The sequence below is a fragment of the Alosa pseudoharengus genome, unplaced genomic scaffold, assembly GCF_046254945.1.
Source record: "Alosa pseudoharengus isolate Yale_2024_CS ecotype anadromous, Long Island Sound unplaced genomic scaffold, YU_APseudo_1.1 YU_APseudo_1.1_scf_5, whole genome shotgun sequence".
Lineage (NCBI taxonomy): Eukaryota > Metazoa > Chordata > Actinopteri > Clupeiformes > Clupeidae > Alosa > Alosa pseudoharengus.
Window position 1 is genome coordinate 39,803,106 of NW_027468837.1, and position 25,587 is coordinate 39,828,692.

At 44.5% G+C, this 25,587-nt stretch overlaps 1 protein-coding gene across 1 annotated transcript; it reads right to left on the reverse strand.

Moving 5' to 3' along the window:
- Positions 1 to 14,857: 14,857 nt before the first annotated feature.
- LOC143104163 (SH3 and cysteine-rich domain-containing protein 3-like) lies at positions 14,858 to 25,587 on the reverse strand (the record flags this gene model as incomplete). Its single annotated transcript, XM_076268123.1, is given in 11 exon segments — positions 14,858 to 15,109; positions 15,553 to 15,690; positions 17,028 to 17,079; positions 18,853 to 18,956; positions 19,434 to 19,483; positions 20,410 to 20,473; positions 21,071 to 21,168; positions 21,534 to 21,615; positions 21,883 to 21,980; positions 22,580 to 22,736; positions 25,537 to 25,587. Coding segments are annotated over 11 exon segments (993 nt in total), but the record flags the coding sequence as incomplete, so codon positions are not given.

Here is a 25,587-nt window from a genome sequence, read left to right on the forward strand (position 1 = left end):
AGAAAAAAAACACGCATCCACCATTTACCCCATTTTCATTCTCAAATTTCTACCCTTTTTTGTGTTCTCTCGCTCTAACTCATTCCTGCCTCTCTTTTCTTCCATCTCTTGCTTCTTCGCTCCCTCTCACTCCCTTGCTCCCTCTCTCTCTCTCTCTCACTCCCTCGCTCCCTCTCTCTCCCTCTCTCTCTCTCTCTATCCTTTTTTTGAAGGCGTCCTGGATAAATTTGTCTCCTGTTTGTGTTGCTTTGACAAGACAAAGCTCTCCCTTCACGCCCAGCTGAATCCGCGTGATTAAAGACACGACAACCAAAACCATCTGCTTGTCACATTCATCTGTCATCGGCCAGCGTTCGCCATCAGCAGCCCATCACTCAGACGGGCCCCTCCGACGGGACGACGCCAGAGCGCCGCCATGGACCGCGGAGGAGAGAGCAGAGGGCCTCGTCCTGCTAGGGGGTCGGCCTGTGATCAGGCCCCGGGATCTGCCCCCACTGGCTGAGGGGGTGGAGGGACTCTGGGGGGGCCACAGCTTTTGGACAAGAAAGAGAGAGAGAGAGAGATAAAGAGAGAGAGAGAGAGATAAAGAGAGAGAGATAAAGAGAGAGAGAGAGAGATAAAGAGAGAGAGAGAGAGATAAAGAGAGAGAGAGAGTACAGTATAGGGACAGCAGATGAAGAGCTGGATGACAGCACAAGACACCTTCAGTCCACTGATGCATTATGTATCGACTGACTCTCAGCAGAGACCTCTGGCATCCCGGAGTCTGGAGGCTGCTTACCGGCCAGATCACACACGAGGGAGGGATGGAGGGAGGGAGGGAAGGGACTGGGAGAGCTGCATTCACAAAGGGGGTATTGGAGGCTCCGATTATTCCAGGATGTTGTGATAGAACCAAATGGGCTGGACATCCCTCTACACCAGGCAGGGCTAGCTGACATGACATGATGCCATTTACATGAGACACATAAAGCATACAGCAGCTATGGAGGGAGCTGGTTACGAGGAGAGAAGCCAGATGCTGAGAGAGAGAGAAAATACTGAGAGAGAGAAAAAGAGAGAGAAAGAGAAACAGAGAGAGAAAGAGAGAGAGAGAGAAAGAAAGAGAGAGATGTTTGAGTGAATGTGCATGTTGCGTATTGTTCAAACTGACATGGTAATAATACTACAGTAATAGACTGGAGGGTTTGGGGTGCTAAAATAATAACGTAAATTCAAACAGTGAGTGCTGATGATGCCGTTTCTTTACACACATGTGAGTAAAATACTATGGAATGCACATCTCCCATAATACAGTCCACAGTTATAACTTCAGTCTTGCCACTCATAAACCATGTCTTGATGTGGGATTCAACTGTGGAGCGCTAACTCGTGCGAGCAATATGTAGGCAAAAGAAATGAACGATGAGTGAAGTTTCAATACTCCACAAGCTGTATTTGACTTCTTCAGACTACAGCTGTCACCCAGTGCCATATAAAACGCAAGTAAGTATATGAGGCTCTCAGACCAAGACCACCGACAGACAATTTGTATAATGTACTTGCAAAGATTGAAGAAGATTCAAAAAAAGGATCGCAGCAGAGGTATAAGCTACACTCTATCCGTGAAATAGCAGCTCTTATAAATGTAATGGCCAGCAGGCACCCTCTATCAGATGATTACGGTGGAGAACTCTGTTTCTTAAGTATGCGGCACACACACACACCACACACATGTTTATGTTATTTCAGATTCCATCAGTCACGCTTTGTAAATGTCTTCATAAATACAAATGGAAAGAGCCCAGCACAGGGGTTTCTCTGGTATCTCCAGATGGGCCAGACAGCACAGACACAGAGAGTCGAGTCGAGGATGACACCATATGAATGCATGATAAAGGCAGTGGAAGCATGTCTGAGGACTTGCCATCCAAACCCTGAGGTGATCTGAACACAATCAAGGCCCAAATGAGCCCATCCTGTGGGGGAGCTGTAGAGCAGGCCGCAGCAACGCTGCCCAAATATGGGTCTACTGTAAGCGCCCAGGGGAACAATGCTGCCCAAATATGGGTCTACTGTAAGCGCCCAGGGGAACAACGCTGCCCAAATATGGGTCTACTGTAAGCGCCCAGGGGACCAATGCTGCCCAAATATGGGTCTACTGTAAGCGCCCAGGGGAACAACGCTGCCCAAATATGGGTCTACTGTAAGCGCCCAGGGGACCAATGCTGCCCAAATATGGGTCTACTGTAAGTGCCCAGGGGACCCGGGTTCAAATCCAACCCTCAATTCCGATCCCACACACATCTTACTCTCACACACATCTTACTCTCACACACATCTTACTCCCACACACATCTTACTCTTACACACATCATACTCTCACACATCTTACTCACACACATCTTACTCTCACACACATCTTACTCTCCCAAATGCTTCATGTCCATCTTCACTGCCCAATCCATAAAGGGCAAAAAGCCCTGTAAAATACCCACAAAATACCCAGCCAGTGATGGCAGATGCCAGAACAGATCTGTGCCATGTCAGGGCTGAGTTTGGGCACAGACAGCTGCAGTCAGGGGAAGGAGCGAGCGGGTGCATTTGGATGTGAATTGCACTGAAATGCAAGATGAGATGCAACAAGTGAAGTTGAATGTCATAAAACATTATATAACGATGACAAAACAAAACACTACAAAAAAAGTAAGCAGAGTGCAAAATAAGCTCATAAAAACAAATGACATTTTCACACCAGCCACACAAACATCATTATTCCACTGACAGAATACGTGTTGGTGAAATTTGAGAGGGAAAAAATTAATTAATTCTGTGTTAATGCACCAGACATCCAAAATATTGTATTACATACATGCTTAATTAAATTTGAAATCTGTGTCTAATTATTAACATAGATATTGGTGAGTGTAGCACTACAGTGGAAGTTATTCAAAATAATTAGAAAGAGGACATCATAATTTGGAGCCTAATAAAGCATTCTAGATTTATTTTATCATATCTTTTCTCTAACTGTACTTGACTCAAAAACATATTCACATTCATAAGATGTCACAAGGCCATTTATCCATTGCCAAAGAGCCCTAGGGAGATTTTCTAAACTACAGCTGCATATAAGACCACTGACTACAGTACATTTACCTTTTTTTCAATTTACACTCAGGCCAAAAGGACTGGAATAAAAGCAAACGTTTTAAATAAAAAAAATAGGTGAAACATTGTTAATACTGTTATGAAGAGAACCAGTGTAGTGATTATAATAAGTGTTTGGTTAAAGGACAAAAGACACCTACGCATTGTAGACTTTCAGGTTTCCTCAGGTTTCTTTCACTCATAATGATGCACCATGGTGCTTTGCCTTGGTTAGCAGATTAGCCTGTCTGGGTTTGGCTGGCAATAATGACAAGCTGTGCATTATTCGTTTTTTCCTCCAGTTAAGAAAAGTGTTGCTTGCCATTATGAGAACTCCAAAGTGGTTTCACACATCACATAGGAGAGGTTTCCACCATGGAAAAAATAACTGAACTAAGGACAATGTACAATGTACTGAATGTACAAATTTGTTTTTCATTTTCATTTGGGCCACCATCTAAAAACTGAACACAACAAAACCCACTGAACCTCAACATTGTTTTACTTTTCTAATTCTTCTTGATGCCTCTAATTTTGCAGATGATTTAGTTCATGATTACTGACATGATGCAGCACCAGAAAGGAAATTGACAGACAAAGTTCCTCTAAAGCTGCATAACAACCCCCTCTCATAACTTCTGTTCCTCTAAAGCTGCATAACAACCCCCTCTCATAACTTCTGTTTGAGATGCAGAGAGAGAAACAGAACCAGAGGGAAGACAGACAGGGCAAGACAGTAAGACTGTGAGTAGCCCCCCTGGCCACTTGTATGCGCCAGACGCGGTGTGCCAGCACGGTAGTCTATAGAGAGGCCTGCCCTCTTGACCGCTTCTCAGGCCAGACTACATTAGAGGCTCTCCAGCATCCAGCTGATCTGCCTTTTAAACTCTGAGCTTCATTATTTCATTCTCAAGTGGCAGGCTCTCTTAATCACACTCTCACTTTACTCTTGTCTTCCTCTCCATCTCTCCATCTCTTTCTCCCTCTCATTGATGACCTAATCTTGAAATCAGCAGGCCCCCAGTGGCTCATGGGAAGTCTGCCCCTCATCTTTCATCTTCCCATCTTGAACCTCCCTCTCTCGGCCTCCCTCTCTTCTTCTCTCCCTCTCATCCTCCTCCTCCTCCTCCTCATCTTCTCTCACTGAGTTCCTCCCCATTCCTGAGGATATCGATTTTGCGTAGGGCGTGATTGAGCCTCGCCAGTGGAAAGTAGCCCCTGAGGTGTCTGCTGCATAGAGAGAGCCGCATGACTTATGCACTGACCATAGTCTGCTACTCCAGAGTCCGCAAGTCCAAAAGAGCTGCAGCAGCATGCACACACACACACACACACACACTTTAACAAATACTGACCCCCTGAAACACACACTTGAATGAATGCTCATAGCACATACATACACACACACACATACTGTACACGCACACACACACACACGCACACATAGTCCCATAAAGACCTCTCCACAGGCCCTCGTCCTCTCTTATCAGGCCACAGCAGTCCACTCATGTAGCACACCTCATGTAGCACACCTCATGTAGCACACCTGTAGCACACCTGTGCTCATTGTGCACTGCAAATAGACTCCATTTCATTTGCTGCCCATGGCTCCATTCAGCTAGCCTGGAACAATCCAAACTCATTCCCAAAGTGAATAGAGACTGGTGACTCTTGATTGTGAAACGTTTCCATCACTTGCATCGCCACAGGCACTAACTTTGAAATCATCGGTCCAGCCTTACCAAAATTTACAAACTGACAATAAACAGCATAAACAGTCTGGAAACAATGTTTGTGGGTCTACCTTTGCTGTAAATACATTTCTGCATTTTTCCAACTACAATATATGACATTTGCAGGTGTTGCTGCTTCTGTTTATCACAATAAGTTTTGGTTTCATCTTCCCCTCTCGTCGCTGATTGGCCTGACATGTTCCTTGTCTGGGGGAAACGGTTATGAACTATGGTGTTCCACACTAAATATGAGGGAAACGGTTATGAACTATGGTGTTCCACACTAGATCTGAGGGAAACGGTTATGAACTATGGTGTTCCAGACTAGATCTCCCTGAAAGGAACTATATGTGGGCCTAATCGCACCACACCTCACACAGACTAGACCGGCCACTGGCCACAGGTGCACTGCAACCTACATGCTGCCTCCAACATATGAGGCAGGAGCATCCCTCTTCTCCAACATACTATCTCTACCATATGAGGCAGGAGCATCCCTCTTCTCCAACATACTATCTCTACCATATGAGGCAGGAGCATCCCTCTTCTCCAACATACTATCTCTACCATATGAGGCAGGAGCATCTTCCTACTCCAACTTGCCGTCTTCACCACCATATGAGGCAGGAGCATCTTCCTACTCCAACATGCCATCTTCACCATATGAGGCAGGAGCATTGCTCAAGTACAACAGCCCGAATAAGATCAGGAAATGAGATGGCTGTGTCACCAGGCCATGTCCATCACAGATTTCTTTTTTACAACCACTGACACCGTGTCCACGTTTTCCCAACTTGTCACACAGTGTGCCTTACAAACAAGCATCTGAGCAGCTTTCATGTCAAATGCATTCCAAGTACCAACACACGTCATACTCAACCTCACAACATTTAGTTTGTTTTTGTTTATGTTTGTAATGCATTCCAACTACCAAAACACTTCATACTCAACCTAATTTAGTCATTCCAACTACCAACACACTTCATGTTCAACCTCACAGCATTTAGTTTGTTTATGTTTGTTTTCTGCTTCGATACCATGAGCCTCTGGTATTGCTGTACCTGGGTAAATCCACCCCGATTCCATGTTCCAATATGATGAGTTTAGATTATACTATCAGGAAATTATATTTCCATGGAAGATTTCTTGTTTCTTTGTTTACTCCCTTAAATCATGGTTGTGGACACAATATTAGTTTTTAATAGAAATCCGATAGCCGTCTGATCTATTGATATTATATTTCTGTTATTTTCTCAGGTTAGACATTGGTGTCTTTTTCAGTGGCAACATAAGCCAACTTCAGATACATTTGCATCACCAGTTGAAAACTGCAATCATTATTTAGTGCACTGGAGACTTTTTGGCTTTGTGATTTTACTTGTGTACACTTAGAAAAGGGAGATAAGCCAACCAGCTGTGGCACATCACACACACACACACACACACACACACACACACATCACATACTAAAAGTTGCTTGCAGTGTTGTCTACAATATATGCAGCATCCCATCTGATCTGATGCGAAACTCTTAGTTTGCACATTTTGCATCTCCCTGAACAAACACAGCGAGTGAGGGATAGAGTGATTTATATCCCAAGTTCATGAGCACGGGGCTCTGGCTTCAGATTACTTTATCAAGGCAGAGGAAGGACCTTTTTTTGCAGGATCTTCCAGACGATGATTTATGATACAATAATTTTAAGCTCTCCTCTTATCCACTCTATTGGACACTGTAAAAGCAGATTTCTGGAGCCAGGGCCTTTTCAAGGTAAGTGTGTGGTGTGGTGTGTGTGTGTGTGTGTGTGATGCTGTGACAGGAGAGGAAGTTCACACACACACACACACACACACACACACACACCTTCCTCCTCCACCTCGTTTCTGTTCCCGCAGGGGCCCTGAGGTGTCAGTTATGAGCTACAGCCGGGAACGCAGTGGGGAACAGCCAATCAGACGACGAGGCCTCACACATTTAAGAGTTTTTACACCCTGCACCACCCCACACCCCACCCTGAACCACCCCCCACCCCACCCTGCACCACCCCACACCCCAGCCTGAACCACCCCCCACCCCACCCTGCACCACCCCACACCCCAGCCTGCACCACCCCCACCCTGCACCACCACATATGGAAATTAATTGTCACTCATTTCTCAAACTTTGTGCATAAAAATACTCAAAAGTATTACCGGTACTTGACATTTCTAATTTGATGTTTCATTTAAACTTTTCCGCTTGCCTCAGATACCAAATTCTTCTCATACAAATTCTACCTGCCTGTACCAAAATGTAGGTTTTCTTTTTTCCAAAATAAAAAAACGTGAATGTTTTGTTGCAAAGTGTTGTGACTTGTTGGAAAAGCGCTACACACTCATTGTAATTCCTGAATTCAGAAGTGGCCCTGGAGTCAGCCTCTGCTTAGCAAATAAATAATGCTAATGATGAAGATCCCTCATCCTGCCACTGCAGCTGGAGGTCCCCTGGGGCCACGTGGCCTGTGCAGGTGTGAGCTGCCCTGCTCGCCTCTAATTGCTCCCAGCCCTGCAGCCTTCTCTACGGGCCCATGTCTCTGTAGGCCTCAGAGAGAGAGAGAGAGAGAGGGAGGGAGGGAGAGGGGGAGAGAGGGAGAGGAAGAGGGAGAGAGAGGGAGAGGGAGGGAGGGAGGGAGGAAGAGAAAGAGAGAGAGAGAGAGGGGAAGAGAGAGAGGGAGAGAGGGAGAGGGAGGGAGGGAGGGAGAGGGAGAGAGAGGGGGAGGAAGAGAGAGAGGGAGAGAGAGGGAGAGGGAGGGAGGGAGGAAGAGAAAGAGAGAGAGAGGGAGGGAGGAAGAGAGAGGGGGGGGAGAGAGAGGGAGAGAGAGAGGGAGGGGGAGAGGGAGAGGGAGAGAGAGTTAGTGGGTGTGAGTGAAAAAGAGAGCGAGAGGGAGCAAGAGAGATTGTTAGGTGTGTCTGAGTGTGTGTGTGTGTGTGTGTGTGTGTGTGTGTGTGTGTGTGTGTGTCTGAGTGTGTGTGTGTGTGTGTGTGTGTGTGTGTGTCTGAGTGTGTGTATGTGAGAGTGTGTGTGTGTGTGCATGCGTGTGTGTGTGTGTGCATGTGCGTGTGTGTATCTGTAAGAAAATGAGGAAGAGAGACTGCATCATCACATGCATTGTATTTGCACTTGCTGTGTTTGCACTTGTGTTGAAAGTGCACACAATACACACTCTAGCACAATACAGCACACACACACACACTCTCACACACAAACACTGTTCGAGCCACTTTTCTTCCTTCCTGACAGAAATGATAGGTTGTCTGTCTGTCCCTCTCTGCCGTATGTGACTGCACTGAGGAAGTAGGTGGCTTGGCCATCACAGCGACTCCACCAGACTGGACGCTCACACCTCTCAGCTCTCTCCTGACCCCCACCCCCACCCCCGACACCACTGACCAAACCCCCTCTTCTTCTGCACTCCACTGCCCACACTCACTTCACCAGCGACGGACACTCCGGAGGAAACCTGAGAAACCTTTAAGAGTCAGCCCAACACATGCTCCTTTACTGTGGCAAGAGTCAGCCCAACACATGCTCCTTTACTGTGGCAAGAGTCAGCCCAACACATGCTCCTTTACTGTGGCAAGAGTCAGCCCAACACATGCTCCTTTCTATGGCTCCTTTACTGTGGCAAGAGTCAGCCCAACACATGCTCCTTTCTATGGCTCCTTTACTGTGGCAAGAGTCAGCCCAACACATGCTCCTTTCTATGGCTCCTTTACTGTGGCAAGAGTCAGCCCAACACATGCTCCTTTACTGTGGCAAGAGTCAGCCCAACACATGCTCCTTTCTATGGCTCCTTTACTGTGGCAAGAGTCAGCCCAAATACATGCTCCTTTACTGTGGCAAGTCAGCCCCAACACATGAATAATGAAGATGAATAATCATCCAAATCAGACGTGATAATTGAATTCAGCTGCAGTGAAAAATTAAAGGGAATAAGAGTAATAGTTGTTCTACCGCAATTACCCAGAGTGTCGTGTCGAAGATTTAATCTTATGCTCCAGAAGCTTAGCTGTTAAACTCCCGCGCTTGGACAAAACAGATACACACTGACACCAGGCGTACACAGTCTCACACTGAGAGAGAGGTGAAGGACACACACACACACGCACACACACACACACACACACACACACACACACACACACACCTAGCCACACAAACGCATGCACAGACACACACACACACACACCCACACACACACACACACACACAGACACACACACACACACACACAGACACACACACACACACACAGACACACACACAGAAGGTGAGATAGAGAGATGAGAGTAAGAAAAGAGGAAGTACAGATAATTAGGAATAGAAAGATAAGAAGTGAGAGTAGAAAGAGATCTAGTTGAAGAGAGAGAGAGAGAAGGAGAAGGAAAGAGAGATAAAGGAGTATTGTAAGGAGACAATATCGTAGATATTTTCACTTGTGTTGAAAATGATACACTCAAACTCCACTGCTACACACCTTGATATAGGCACACACACATTTGTAGTGCAAAGTGATAGTCTGAGGCACACACACATTTGTAGTGCAAAGTGATAGTCTGAGGCACACACACATTTGTAGTGCAAAGTGATAGTCTGAGGCACACACACAGACACAGAATGAGAAGAAGAAAGGAGAGAGAATGAGAAGAAGAAAGGAGAGAGAGAATGAGAAGAAGAAAGGAGAGAGAATGAGAAGAAGAAAGGTGAGAGAATGAGAAGAAGAAAGGTGAGCAGGCACGTGCAGAGAACGGGGGCTACTGGGGCTCTAGCACCTGCCCTTATGCCCCTTTGATGTCCAAGTTGACAAGACCCATTTTTCACTTTTTAACGTGAATATTCGCTAAAATGTCTCATTAATAGTTTGTGAAATTAGAAATTTACAAAAATAACAATTTTCTGTGTTAATTGAAATGCCTTGCGGCCACCAATCCGTGACATCATACATTCAGTGAACTCTCAGAAGGTGCACGCAGGCACAGTGCTGCAGGAGACGTTTGGGAGCACGGTAAGGTCACTTGGCAGTTAGCCTATCTGAACATGCAATAGTATTCAGCTTAGAAATAGAGAATAAAATGTTTAAAGTTGTTTCATGTTTAATGAAGTAGGCTATCAAACCCGTTTTAACCATGTCATGGTCCATCCATTAGCAGCTTTGAAAATCTAAGGCTGAATGTTCATAACATATTCTGTTTAGGTTACTATAGTAGCTTAGGTTAGTAGACCTAGTTCATAAAACAGAGTAGGTAAACCTTTTCTAAATCGTCATAAGCCGACGACATAGGCTACTGTAGTTGTTTAACTAACCCAACTCCACACGTCGTTCTCTGTTTACAGTAGGCTACATTACGCGTCATTTCACTCAGTGGCCACCAGGGCTTGAAAACGAAATTATTTTTCAAACGTTCCGTTCCGAACGGTTCAGGTAGGCCTATGTTTAATGTTTTCGTTCTTGCATGCGTTCCGCCACCAACATATCGGTCCTGAACCGGTTCGGAACGCAAAATATCGTTCGTTCTTAAAGTTCCAGCAGTGTTTGGCGGGCCTATCAAGTCTATTTTTGTGGACTTTACCTTAGAATAGACGTACTAATTATTTCCCCTTGATTTAGCATATACCATAGCTATGCCCAAAAATAATAAATCACAGGCGGCATCCAAAAACATTCAGATGGGCTATCCATCCCATAGCCTACAGACTTACTGTAGGCCTAACCTATGCCTATAAATAATTTCTTATCAAAAATATTTCTGGATACGTGCGAAACTCCTTACCTGGTTGTAGCCTAAGTTTTATCCATATGGAGATCTTCAAAGGCTTGCGCTATAATTCCAACCCTGTAGACAAAATATACCCATTTGGACCAAAGGTCCATTTATTCGTTTTTTTTTTTTTTCAAACTGCAGAAATCTAATTATTAGGCTGTTTGCCTACAATCAAACGAGTAGAACACTTAGGATATGCTTTTGTGAAATTTTATAAAATATATAGAGAACGAAAAAAAAACCGTTATTAACCGGTTTTGTGGATTTCAGAATAACGTTTCTGTTCCGGAACAGTTGAAGACCATTTTGTTTCCGTTTCCGCTCCTCGTAAAATTCCGTAAAATTCCATTCGTTTTCGTTTTTTGTTTCCGTTCCTTGAACCGGTTCGGAGCCCTGGTGGCCACACGCACACAGCACGTGAATCTGCAAGACACCAGCTTGCTAATGGTGCTAGTTCACTGTGATAAACATTAAAATTATAGCCTGACAAGCCAGACTAGGCAATAACATATTTGCTGCCGCTAGGGTGCGTCTAGATTTCTAGGCCATTAAAATTAGCTTTGAATTTAATCAATAAGATGTAGCCTTATAGCCTATGATCTCTGTGTAGACAATAGCCTAAGGAAAACTGAAAAGACCCATCTGTCTGTGCCCTGGCTACAGTAGGCCTACTGTACATGCACTCCTATTGAATTTTCAAAACCAAGGAGAGAAATGAGAAAAATGTGTTACAGCTCTGTCTGCTATTTACACCCATTCTTCTTGATTCATAATGAATAAATATGAAAATTGTAGCCTTTGCATTCTCTATTGGTTTGTAATCAAAATTAAGTTTTGAATAAAGTTAACACATTTTTTGAAAATTTTGTTCCATGTGCCCTTTTTTTAAAATTTGAGCCCCTGCCCCTTCAAAGGTCTCTGCACGCCCCTGAAGGTGAGAGACAAAGACAGCAACAGGAAAAGATAAATGCTGGACAACAGGAGTCATTCCCTTTGCTGTGGCTAAGGCCTAAATGTTTTTTTTCATAGCTCCAAGCTTTAGAAAGAGATGTGGCATTAAGGACTAGGGAGAGAGCTTCTGAAACATTGTGCTAAAATCAATACCTGCTTCTCTCGGCCCAACGGTAATATAGCTTTATTCCATTAGAGTTTTTCAAACACATTTGCAGCATTTCTTCAAAGTCTAAAACTGTAGATGGATATTCTTTTAAACACTTTAGGCCAAGGCTGGATCCATAATGTAATTCTGTGCCCAGTGCATTAGAGATCCCTTGGCCTGGACAGAGGCATTACTGAGGCAAGCTGGACATCAGTGTACACAGACACTTGGTGAGAGGGGATTGGAGACTGACATGATACCTACAGTATGTTTCACTAAGTTGTTGCAATCGTGCTTATAAGTTTTCAAGCTCAATATGGGGAGAAAAAAATCAGAACAGTTTCATCTATAGAGAGATTGCACTTGCCCGGTGAAAAGGAGTTATATCTGCACTCTCGTTTTGAAGAGCAGATAAATGTCTCCTTAAGTGCTGTCTGAATTGATCCTCTTCGTTTTGTAGTTTATACACACTTTTGTAAGAGATCAGAGGCGTTTAAGTTGTGAAAATGTAGTCACACAAAATGTCTGCAGGACAAAGATAAGGTCACTTGCTAAGAGAGAGGCACATGTTAGATGACGCCAGACAGGTTTTATTCATTTTTGATGTCTAGATCAGCCTCCTCCTTTAGAGGCCGCCCCCAGAAAAAGAGTCCATACTACTGCTGTGAATTAAGATCGGATTCCGTGCATTGCTAATTAAGCTGTTTAGTAGATTTGAATGGAGGATATGAGGAGGTGACTTGTGCTGTGAGTGGTCTCTTGGTGCTCTATCCTGTCTCTCTGCCCATAATTGCCCATATGGTTGCCCCCCCACACACCCCCCCACCCCAGCCCTCTGAGACCAGCATGATTCCACATGACAGGAGTCTTATGCGAAAGGAGGTGCAACACTGACCTCTGGTGGTTAAAAGTCAACACAGCAACTGCTTTGAAATCTTAACGAGTCAATATTCACAACTAAAAACTAAAAAAAAAACTCAATTCTTGGCACTATGCTGTCCAGGATGAACAAAATTATCTGATTTCCATCATGTCACTTATACATAATGACCTGCACGATGGTCTATATGTCTTGCTATGTGTATGTCTTGTAATGTGTAATGTGTTTCTCTCAGGCTTGTTATCCCAATCCCTCTCTTTTTGTGGGTGGGTGGGTGACGTGTGGCGTGGGTGGGTGGGTGGCGTGTGGCGTGGGTGGGTGGGTGGGTGGCGTGTGGCGTGGGTGGGTGGCGTGGGTGGCGTGGGTGGGTGGGTGGCTACTGTGATGACATGGGGGATGAGATTGCTCAGCCAGCGAGAGACGAAACGAGACTTTCTCGTCCAGAGGAAGTGACCCGCGTCTGAAAGGGGCCTCTGTAGCCTAATCAAAAGGCTTCTCAAGCTTGGCCACTACCTGCAGTGGACCGGACCCACACTCACTACTGACAGTCAAAAATGATGTGCATGTGCATTTCTGTGTCTGTGCTTTGTGTGTGTGTGTGTGTCTAGAGAGAGTGTCACACTCTCTCTTTCTAAGTATGTGTGTGTCTATGTGTCCTCATGTTTGTGTGTGTGTGTGTGTGTGTGTGTGTGTGTGTCTAGAGAGAGTGTCACACTCTCTCTTTCTAAGTATGTGTGTGTCTATGTGTGTGTCTATGTGTCCTCATGTTTGTGTGTGTGTGTGTGTGTGTGTGTGTGTGTATGTCTAGAGAGAGTGTCACACTCTCTCTTTCTAAGTATGTGTGTGTCTATGTGTCCTCATGTTTGTGTGTGTGTGTGTGTGTGTGTGTGTGTGTATGTCTAGAGAGAGTGTCGCACTCTCTCTTTCTAAGTATGTGTGTGTCTATGTGTCTTAGTGTGTATTTGAGTGTGTGCGTGTGTGTGTGTGTGTGTGTGTGTTTCTAGTCCTGAAATGATGACAGGCTGCAGCTTCCAGTGACAGAACAGCATGAAACCAAGTGGCTAAGGGTGAAGTGAGGAAGGCAGGTGAGTGTGGAGACAAGAGAGGGGGGGGAGGAAGGGAGGAGGAGAGAGAGAAAGAAAGAGGGAACATCAGTGGGGTGGAGAGAGAGGGAGAGGGGGGAGAGGGGGAGGAAGGGAGGAGGAGAGAGAGAAAGAAAGAGGGAACATCAGTGGGGTGGAGAGAGAGAGAGAGAGAGAGAGAGAGAGAGAGAGAGAGAGAGGCCTCTGTGTTATTATGCTGTGAGATGGACAGAGCTGGGTGTTATCCATTACTTGTTCCAGGTCTGATATTCAATTGTTACTTTCCTGTCCGAAATTACTGTCAGGTGCATATCCTGCCAGCTGAAGGTTTTCAGTTCAATTCAATTATCCCCCCAACCCCTGGCAGATAATGGACTAGAAAGAGGGCTTCTGTTAAATATGGCCTGCAATTGTTGTCTTGACACAGACACATTGTTGGATTGAAATTGAACAGTGTGGACTATAGATGTCTTCATGACAGACCTATCGGTGCAGATCAGCTTAAAGACCATGACCTACCATGACCCTCACAGGCATGAAACTGTTTATATTGAGTTTGGTGTAACGGATCAGCAGATGGGTGGTGTGCATTTGTTTGATTGGGTGTAACCAAGTGGAAGAAAAACAGAGAGAAAGAGAGAGGGAGAGAAAGAAAGAAAAATAGAAAGAGAGAGACAGACAGAGAAAGAGAGAAAAAGAGAGAGAAAGAGAGAGAGAAAGAGAGGCAGGGTGAGGAAATGGTGTGGAATGCCCTGAGCCCATACCCCACTGGAGAAAGTCATTCCTTTAGCTAATGATGGTTTTCTAATTTTGGCATTGGCACAGGCCTGTGGTATTGGGTCATTGGATGCAGGGGCTCAGGAAGGCAACAGTTGGCTCATCACCATTCAGTGGTCCCTTTCTGCGTCACAAATGTGATTGCCGCTATTCCTAGTGCTCAGAACCAATCAGGGGAAGCCAGAGGATACCTCCCTGACCAGAGGCCTCTATTGCAGCAATATGGTCACTGGAAATGATCATGGTTGATTATCTCATCACTGCTGAGGGCGATATTAGCTCATTTAGTTTTGGGTGTCGGAAAACACTTCCTAAAACCGATTTAGTTGGATGAACAAGCCCTTCAGTCAAGACACATTTTTGCCGTTTTTATTTCCACCTGAAGTTCAAGCAGTCACAAAAGAGAATGCGGCAGACGTCGCTAATACTGCTTCGTTTTAGTCTTCTTGTAGTTTGGGTTGAGATAAATAGCAAGTGTTAGTGGCTGTCCAGTATCTGAGAGTCCAGCTCAGATCTCCTGCAGCAAGTTGGCGGGGAAGAAGCCCAGCTTGCGTCCAGTGCTGACTTTCAGATAGCCGTTCACTTCCTCTCCCTTCTTCACCACAATCTGCAAACATAAACATAAACAGCAGAAATCAGGGGAGGCCTCCACCACACAGATCAATAGCTCACAGCTGCAGCTCATCTGAAACTCTGTGACAAATGCCGAATACACAAAGCAATATGTACTATGGACGGAACTATTTCAGAGGCTGGTAGGTATGATGAGCATTAGCTAAGTACTACACTAGTTATTACTATGTAATAACACAACTACACCAGTTATTACTATGTAATAACACAACTACACTAGTTATTACTATGTGTTATTACTATAGTTATTACTAAGTACTACACTAGTTATTACTATGTAATAACACAACAGCTGCAAGTGGTGTTCTTCCATCAGCTCATGTAGCACTAACCTGCATGCATGGAATGGAATGGAGAGTGTGTGAGTGTGAGTCAGGTGTGCATGTGTAAAGGGGCGTAATGACTGGGAGGCCAGACCTGGTCTTTCTTCAGGGTGATCTGCCCCATCTCTCTGTTGCCCACAAATGAGCGGGTCACTTTGTACACCCTCTCTCCCGAGCGCACACGGATGATGTAGTTGGCTGGAAGGAAGCCTGACTTCTCTCCAATCTTACCCTAAAAGGTGGAGTGCTTATTTAGACTTCTCTCCAATCTTACCCTAAAAGGTGAAGTGGTTATTTAGACTTCTCTCCAATCTTACCCTAAAAGGTGAAGTGCTTATTGTGGGTCCGTCCCATTTCTCCCCCCTTAAAACTTCCACTAGGTTTTGATTGCCCTCAACATTAAAGCCCCCTCGACAGGGGAAGTGGAGGTGAAGATCTTTCCCTATGAATTGGGACACCACTATATGCAAATTAGCGTAGCGAACGTGCTCACCACGCGCAGCGCCGACGTGTCTACCGGTAGTAGCCTGCTACTATTTTCATTCAGGAACATGCCCGTTCCAGCGGTCATCGTTGTGTGGGCTGTGCTGGTTTATCTACGTTTGGTTAAGCTGGTTTATCTACGTCTGGCTGAATGTGTTTGTGTTGTATGTATCCTGCTGAGACCTTGAATTTCCCCTGGGGATCAATAAAGTATCTATCTATCTATCTATCTATCTAATCAACAAAGATATACGTGTTCATGTGAATGCCAGAACACACAGCTTAAATATTGACGAAACTACCCAGATCAGATATATAACGTTATTTGATGGGCAGACTCCTGTCAAAGCACTCAGCAGATATCATGAACATCGTCAGATAGCTTCGTGAGATATTTTCTAACATTAGTGTTCAAAACTCCAGTCCATCAGATGTGCATCAAACTAACATATTCCAACAAAGTTCGAAATTTTCATATGCTTATTTGCGAAAATATATGAAAAATGTGGCCGGCTCGCTGAGCTCGCACGGTATCCTGGGTAATTTCATCTCCCACTTCGTTTTAAGCCTGCATCGGTCCTGGCTATATTTTGAAGGTTGATTTTAAGGGGAAAATAGCACTTCCCCTTGCTCCCTAAAGTAATGGGACACCCTATCCCTACACGTGCACGCGCAAAAACGAGGGTTAGGGCAAAAATCTAGGGGTAGGGGAGGTATTGGGACGGGACTTCTCTCCAATCTTACCCTAAAAGGTGAAGTGCTTATTTAGACTTCTCTCCAATCTTACCCTAAAAGGTGAAGTGGTTATTTCACTGTAATAGTTCACATTAAACATGCGAGTGAATGCACTCCATCTCTGGGCAACTCATTTGTAAATAGCTAAATCTGTAAAAGAAAAACAATGAAAGTCTTTCATAAATGATGTGATAATTGTGAAATGACGGCAGTTGTTGTTGTGTTGCTAGTGGCTGTTTCAATTAAGTATACAGAGTGTGTGTATGTGAGAGGGTGAGCATTCTCATGACTCTTTTCTCTACGTGTGTGTGTGTGTGTGTGTGTGCGTGCGTGCGTGTTATGAAAACGTACCCTCCACCATTCCTCATTGGAGTCATCAATCACAGTGATACGGTCCCCAGGGCTGAAAGCACACAGGAGGGCAGCTTAGGCAACAGCTCTTAAATAGAAAAGACTTCAGGGGGATTTTAGATTTGATTTCCAGCAGGCACATTTTAAAGACACAAGAATAGAATCTGGCAAGCATCAGTTAGTTCACAGAATGAGCATTCTGTGCGAACAGCATCTCTTTTTATGGCCTGCCTCTTTGGTCAATTGAGAAAATAAATTTAACATAGAATAAAATAAAAACAACATCGAGTGATCCACTGGTGGTTTCATGGTGCTCGATTCTGGGTTTTTGATCAGGTTTTTCTCAAAAAAGCATTTGGAGTTAATTCTCTACTGATTAATCATCAGTGATCATGTGCACATATCCATAGTGAACAAACAGGCCATAGAGTCAGATGACATGAAGTATGAGGACAAACACAAACACAAACACAGACACATGTCCCAATGTGACCCAAAGTGACCCAGTGGCAAACACAAAGCAAAAGGGAGAGATGGGAAGAGAGGGGTGAATACAGTGGAGGAGTGGAGAGAGAGATAGAGCAGAGAGATGAAGGAGGAGTGGAGAGATAGAGAGATAGAGCAGAGAGATGAAGGAGGAGTGGAGAGATAGAGAGATAGAGCAGAGAGATGAAGGAGGAGTGAAGAGATAGAGAAGAGAGATGAAGAAGGAGTGGAGTGATAGAGCAGAGATATAGGAGGAGTGGAGAGAGTGATAGAGAAGAGAGATATAGGAGGAGTGGAGAGAGTGAAGAGAGAGATAGAGCAGAGAGATGGAGGAGTGGAGTGATAGAGCAGAGAGATGAAGGAGTGGAGAGATAGAAAAGAGAGATGTAGGAGCATGGTTCGAATTACGGGGGGTATTGGGGGGGACCGACCCCCCTAGATGAGACTTGGACCCTCCCAAAAGGAATGAAAATAATAGTTTGGGGGGTACTGAAAAAATGTAATAAAATTGAATGTTATCCAATATTGCATGTAATTAAATGCAGCATTGCCATCACATACCAACAATTCAGGATATAATCTAATGAAATACGAACTTGGCTATTAAACGGGAGACTTTCTGTGGCCCATCTGTAAACAACTCTGGGTCTTATACTTAAGTTGTATGTTTGCCATTTTCCGTACTGTTGGTCTGTATGCATTTCCATGTTTGCATTGCACTATTTTTTGACGGTGGCGCGCAATTTTACGCACGGGGCGCACCTTGAAACAGTGTTTACCAAATTCAACCCTTCCCATAACATGTAAGATATACTGTGCTTGCTAGTATGATTAGTTTCTTTTAATTTGTCGGCCAGTCATATGACCTACCGGTATATTTCGAAGGAAAATTGACTGTGAACCACAAGTGTGAAATCATGTGTAAGCCTACAGTATGTAAAATGGAGAGTGATGTCACCAATCGAAAGAGCTGTACCCCCCGAAGCTCACGGTATAATTCAAACACTGTGTAGGAGGAGTGGAGAGAGTGAAGAGAGATAGAGCAGAGAGATGAAGGAGGAGTGGAGAGAGTGAAGAGAGAGTAGAGAGAGAGATAGAGCAGAGAGATGAAGGAGGAGTGGAGAGAGTGAAGAGAGAGAGTAGAGAGAGAGATAGAGCAGAGAGATGAAGGAGGAGTGGGGAGAGTGAAGAGAGAGATGAAGGAGGAGTGGAGAGAGTGAAGAGAGAGATGAAGGAGGAGTGGAGAGAGAAAAGAGAGAGAGATGTAGGAGGAGTGGAGAGAGTGAAGAGAGAGATGAAGGAGGGGCTTTAAAGACAGCAGGAATCTGAATGGACTCACTGCAGGTCCAAGTCGTCTTTCTCCACAGCTTTGAAACGGTACAGGGCGAGGTAGTAGTGAGTGTGGGAGAACACACCCAGTTTACCCGGCTGGGGCTTCTTAGTCTGAAACAGAGCACAGACACACAAGCTTCTATCATCATTATCATCATCATCATCATCATCATCATCATCACAGCTGGTGCTGTGATGTCATTGTCCATCACTGTAATCCATCACTTAATCATTATTTTAAGATGAAGATACCTAGGGGTCCCTCTGAACAATAATGCATAACCAAATTGTTACAAGAGATATAATTGAGTAAATTAGTGTTAAGATGAAGTTTGTCTTGTAAGTTTGCAATCATCACCACGACCACCACCATCATCACCTTCATCATCATCATCATCATAATCAACATCATCATCGTCATCATCGTCACCATCATAATCACCACCACTATCATCATCATCATCATCACCATCATCATCATAATCAACATCATCATCATCATCATAATCAACATCATCATCATCATCATCGTCATCATCGTCACCATCACCACCACCATCATCATCATCATCATCCTTGTAATCCCACCTTGTCATCAGCAGCAGCTTTGTCCCCTTTCTTGTCCCCCTCTTGATTTGCTATAAAAACACCAATAACACAATCTGTTTAGAACGGTCTCCAAACTCTATAGTGAACCACAAACACACAGCATGTGAATTAACAGCATGTAATGTTCAGCCATATCTAATATAGCCTACATCTAATCAATTTAGTTTCACTAAAAGAGAACTACTTTTCCCCACTTTTTGGTCTCATATACACTAAATCATTTAGGATCTAGGTCCAGAAGGAACTGACCCAAGCAAACTGGGGCCTGCCTGGCCTGCCTTATAAGATTCATACAGATGCCAATACCTTTACATGTATTCATTTAGCAGACACTGTTGTCCAAAGTGATTTACATTTGTTAACTATATTGCAAGGGGTTACATTGTCCCCAGAGCAAGTTGGGGTTAAAGGTGCTCTAAGCGTTGTCATACAGTATTAGGCTAAAACATTGTTTGTCACTTACAGCAAACATCACCTCACCATCCGCTAGCTGCCTGTGTCCTGAATACACTGTAAAAAAATGCGATCTCTGTGGACAGACCAGGCTCCAAAAACAGCCACAAACAACTTGGGCAAACCTTGCCCATAAAAACATAACCAGCAAATCACCAACGAGATGCGATAAGTAGCGAGCTAGCTTTCTGTTTTGTTTGAACGTCAACAGAAGTGACATTACCCAGCATCGCTTAGAGCGCCTTTAAGTGCCTTGCTCAAGGGCACAACAATGGAACGATCAACGATGAACCCACAACTTTCTAGCTACTGCACGCTAGCCCAGCTCCTCAACCACTACACTACCACCGCCCCAATAACACTGTCTCAAGGTGCTTTGCAGAGCCTACCTCTTGAGTAAGTGCTTAAGTGAGGGTGGTATGGGGAAATAAAAACAGGAAACTCTCAGGCCTCAGCCCATAGGGGGGCATGATTGAGAAGAAGGGAGGGGTGTTCCACTCACCTCCCTCTCCTGCCTCGTCTTCTTTAGGCTGGGAGTCCTCTTCCTCCATCATCATCATCATCATCTAAAGACATAGGCACAGAAAAGTGTAACTATTACACCCATTTGAAGACATGAGTGGATTAACTTCACACCATTGCATAGTTGAATAGAACAGCACATGTCTAATTTGCTGGAAATGACAGCAAAGCTTTATTTGCACACATCTTCCCCTTGATGTTCATGACCTCATATTTGTATGACAGACTCTCGGCACTCTCCAGACCTAAAACAGCGTCACCTTATGCTTGTCCTCTGACCTAAAACAGCGTCACCTTATGTATAAGTAAGTATAAGTATAAGTATATATACTCTTTTGATCCCGTGAGGAAAATTTGGTCTCTGCATTTATCCCAATCCGTGAATTAGTGAAACACACTCAGCACACAGTGAACACACAGTGAGGTGAAGCACACACTAATACCGGCGCAGTGAGCTGCCTGCATCAACAGCGGCGCTCGGGGAGCAGTGAGGGGTTAGGTGCCTTGCTTAAGGGCACTTTAGCCGTGGCCTACCAGTCGGGGTTCGAACCAGCAACCCTCCGGTTACAAGTCCGAAGCGCTAACCAGTAGGCCACGGCTGCCACAAATTATGCTTGTCCTCTGACCTAAAACAGCGTCACCTTATGCTTGTCCTCTGACCCCTTCTTGCGCTCCTTGTTGGCCATGATGACTCCGACACGCAGGGTCTCAAACACGGGGTCAGTGCGATTGGACTGGGCTTGATGTCGGAAGGGGAAAAAAGGAAAACATTCAACTAAACACCTTAACGTTGTATAGAACTTAAACAACTGTGTGGTAGGAGCGGGCTTCACTCCGGTTCGTATTCTTTAGAGTGCTAGGCCAAACGTACAAGTGACATCAAGGAAGAAAAAAGGCCGCACTTTGCATACAAAACGTGTTTGCGTTTCGGCTTAGCGCCTTCTTCAGCGTGCTCAAAGCACACTCAGTCAGCTCTGAGTAAAGGGGCTAAGCAGAAACGGCCCTTTTTTTAATAAAAAAAATAATTGTTTCTTAATATCAGATTGATTAAAATCCAGGAGACTGTGTGAGATTGCTGGATCTGTGGGAGTTGAGGGGACTCACAGAAGGGGAGCAGCTGGCTAACTGTAGCGTTCTGCTGACTGCTGTAGAGTGGGGAGCTGTATGCACGTCTGAAACCAGGAGGCTGACAGAAGACAGGACAGGGGGAACCAGAGAGAGAGAGAGAGAGAGAGAGAGAGAGAGACAGAGAGAGAAAGAGAGAGAGAGAGAGAGAGAGAGAGAGAGAGAGAGAGAAGTAGTCAACAATATGTGTGAACTGAAGCAGATACGGGTGTATAAAACATATTCACTGTATTTACTGTATAAACCATATAAAACATATTCACTGTATTTACTGTATAAAACATATAAAACACATTCACTGTATTTACTGTACATTTTTAGCTCTTACAATTTTACCGAAGCATTTCTGAAACTCCACGTAGGACTGGCACTGATGGTGGATGTTGGTCTTGCAGTTTTTGCATCTCAGCGCAAATTTATTATTGACTGAATGGAGGAGAGAGTCACACAAAAAGATTCAGCATGTCTTCAGTTTGGACCATAGACTGTATAATATAGAATTGGACATCGTCAGCAACAGCAACATAGCTGAATGGAGCTGCTGTGTCCAGTTCTATATACAGTCTATGGTTTGGACTGTTGGACAGTCTTGAATAAACAACTACAAAGACACATTTCATAAAAATGTGAAAATGTTAATGACATTGTAATTGATTCTATGTAAACCAGCAGGTGATCTGACAAACATAATGGTTTGGGAATGTAATATTTGACTGTGTTGGACTGTGAATATGTGATCCTGATCATGAGCATCCAGCTAGATATTTCATTTGGAGTGATTTCCATATATTCAATCAATACTCTTTGCTCATGTCATCACAAGTTATGTATGAAACCTCTAGGCCGAGTAAAGCACACAGAGCATACATGTATTATAAATGTTTCCAAAGGCTGTTCTGTATACTGGATTCTTGCCCTCTACAGAGAGGCTTGTTGCCCTGGTTCATAATGGAGCAAGCTGGCCTCCAGCTCATCCATCCTGCATTAGATGTTCCAGAGAAGGCTGACACTGAGGCTTGACTTACGGACTATCATGCGTGCGCAGACGTCACAGAATTTGGGCTTCTTGCAGTAGTGGTCCTTGAACTTGTGCGGTTTGTCGTTGACTGGCTTCACAGGCTCAGGAGGAGGGGGCTCCTCTTTCTCCTCTTCCTCCACCTCTTCATCATAGATGAAATAGACCTGACGAAGATAAACAGCCGAGTGACAGGGAATCACGAGAGGTACATTTTATTGATGAAATATGTTGAAATATAAGTGTGAGTATATATACTCTTTTGATCCCGTGAGGGAAATTTGGTCTCTGCATTTATCCCAATCCGTGAATTAGTGAAACACACTCAGCACACAGTGAACACACAGTGAAGCACACACTAATCCCGGAGCAGTGAGCTGCCTGCTACAGCGGCGCTTGGGGAGCAGTGAGGGGTTAGGTGCCTTGCTCAAGGGCAGCCATTCCTACTGGTCGGGGTTCGAACCAGCAACCCTCCGGTTACAAATCCGAAGCCCTAACCAGTAAGCCACAGCTGCCCAATGATATGAATGAAATGACACTGATTATGAGGTAAGCTTTACTAGCAGGCTTTTCCGCCATGCCACCAGTCTAGGAATTGGGACGTGTCAACTACTGTGTACATAAGTAATGTAATGTAATGTCTTGAATATTTCCCCTTGGGGATCAATAAACTCTATCTATCTAATGTTCCCTCAGTCATTTAAAGTTGAAAACAGCCTTGTGCCAGATTACATATTATGTCATACTGAAGTTTCAGTGTGTTCCATGTCACCATTCTGTGTGTGTGTGTTTGTGTGTGTGTGTGTGTGTGTGTGTGTGTGTAGAATAATTCACAGGCCCTGCTCCATTCATAGGTTTTGTAAGCTGAAACCAGAGGTGGCTGACCAAGGACATGATTTAAAGGTAGAAAAGCTACAGAGAACTGGAGTTGGGCACAACCGATAAACAACCGATAAACAACCAAACACTTGTTTGTTTGAACAGTCTCTGTGCTATGTGTGCAAGTGAATAAACACCGGCAAGTAACAGGAATATTATTCCTATACTATACAGGGGTGCGTTTCCCAAAAGCATAGTTGGTTGCAATGCAATTTCCCATTGCCAACCAACTAAGCTGCTAACAGGTTAGCAACTATGGTTTTGGGAAACACACCCCAGTGCAGCATAAAGGGAACAGCTCTAGCAGAAGGGAACAGCTCTAGCATAAAGGGAACAGCTCTAGCATAAAGGGAACAGCTCTAGCAGAAAACCAAATATCCATTAGTGTCAGTGACACCGTTAAAATAACCGTATGTAAGAAATGTATTTCAATTAATCATAAAATGGCCCTGATATGTCACTAGACATAAAGAAATCAAGTTCATTTCAAATACTTATATCACTGACAACAGTAGTCCGGCCAGGATATTGTCATTTAAAAAGTGAAGTTGCAGCCCTCAACTGATGTTGATGTTGTCATGTTGTGTTTTGGCCTGATGCGCCACCCTCCACCTATTTACTAATCACGAAGTCAGTAGTGTTTTGGCCTCCGGGTTGCCAGCTCTGCCAGTCAGGGGGGAGGGGGAGGGGATAAACCACTCTACAGTATGTGGCGCTGTATTGAATAGCATGCTAGTATGTGGCGCTGTATTGAATAGCATGCTAGTATGTGGCGCTGTATTGAATAGCATGCTAGTATGTGGCGCTGTATTGAATAGCATGCTAATCAGTGGAAGAGTGCTACTATATGTGGATGTGTTCACGACTAGACGGTTAAGCAGGTGAGGTGAGGTGAGGTGAGGTGAGGTGAGGTGAGGTCTCCCCTTAATGCCCAGGTGGCCCCGCGTGCTGAGGGGGCTCCATCTGCCTCCAGGCCTGGTTGCCTGATGGAGGCGTCTCTAATGATGGGCCTGTTCCCCCGGGAATGGCCACATTCAGCAACCTCTCCCTCTCCTCTCCTGCGGACGTTCTATTTTCTGCTTCTCCTAACTCCAATTCCCCTCCATCCTAATGGCCATCTCCCATCGCTGAAAGTCTCCATTTTCCATCTGTTCGTCTGTGTGTGTATGATGTGTCATGTTTCTATTAGGACTGATAATATGAGGGGCATTCAATCCCTAACTCAATTGCATTAACATAAATAATGTAATAAATGTATAATATTTAGTACAGATGATATAGTCAAGAATATCATATTGATGGCACACTTGTATGTCTACGTCCTTAGTGTGGGCTGTGGGTGATTCTTAATCATGCCCTACATGTCTAAAAGCTGGTCTAGTGTATGACTGCTCAAGTGGTAACTCGCTGTTTCTCATGGACATCGGCCAATTATTGGATAAGGCAATCCTGTCACAAAGTGTATGAAGTCTTCTATACCTGTTCCCTATCAATCAATACCCTGAATTATTTGACCAAGGTCTAACCTGGGAGTAGTCCATTCAGAACAAGCCAGACGATAATATGACCACTGAAATTGGACTAAAGTTACATTACAACCTAAAATATCATTATCTATAGTGTCAATATTTAGTGTAGAGGCTTTGTGTCTGATATGATCAAAGTCATATGGCTGTACCTTCTAAATAGACTCAGTCCATCTATTTATCATCTACCTATTTATGGCCATATGCCATTTGCCATTGATGTGCATGAGTCGCACTGCATTTATCAAGCATAGCATTAACCAAACATAGTAATCATTGAGCACAAAACCGGCCACAAATAAACCCGGCCTCTGAAAAGAGCCACTGCTAAATATAGGTCTACACAGGACCGGACTCCCTGCGGACGCTTGCCCTCGATAAAAGTTTCATTTCATCCCAGATTAGATGCTCAGAGCCTCATTTGGGGAGTAAGAGAGGGTCCATGGACGAGGTCATCTCTCAGACGGTAGCCATGAGCCATGCTGTGCCGTGTGTCTGGTGGTTCAGGCTGCACTGGGGTGCGCGAGGGCAAATTAATATTAGCCTCGTTTCCCTGGCTCACCGTGTTGTCCTCCTCTTTCACCACATTGTCCGGCGCTGGAGGGTTGTCATG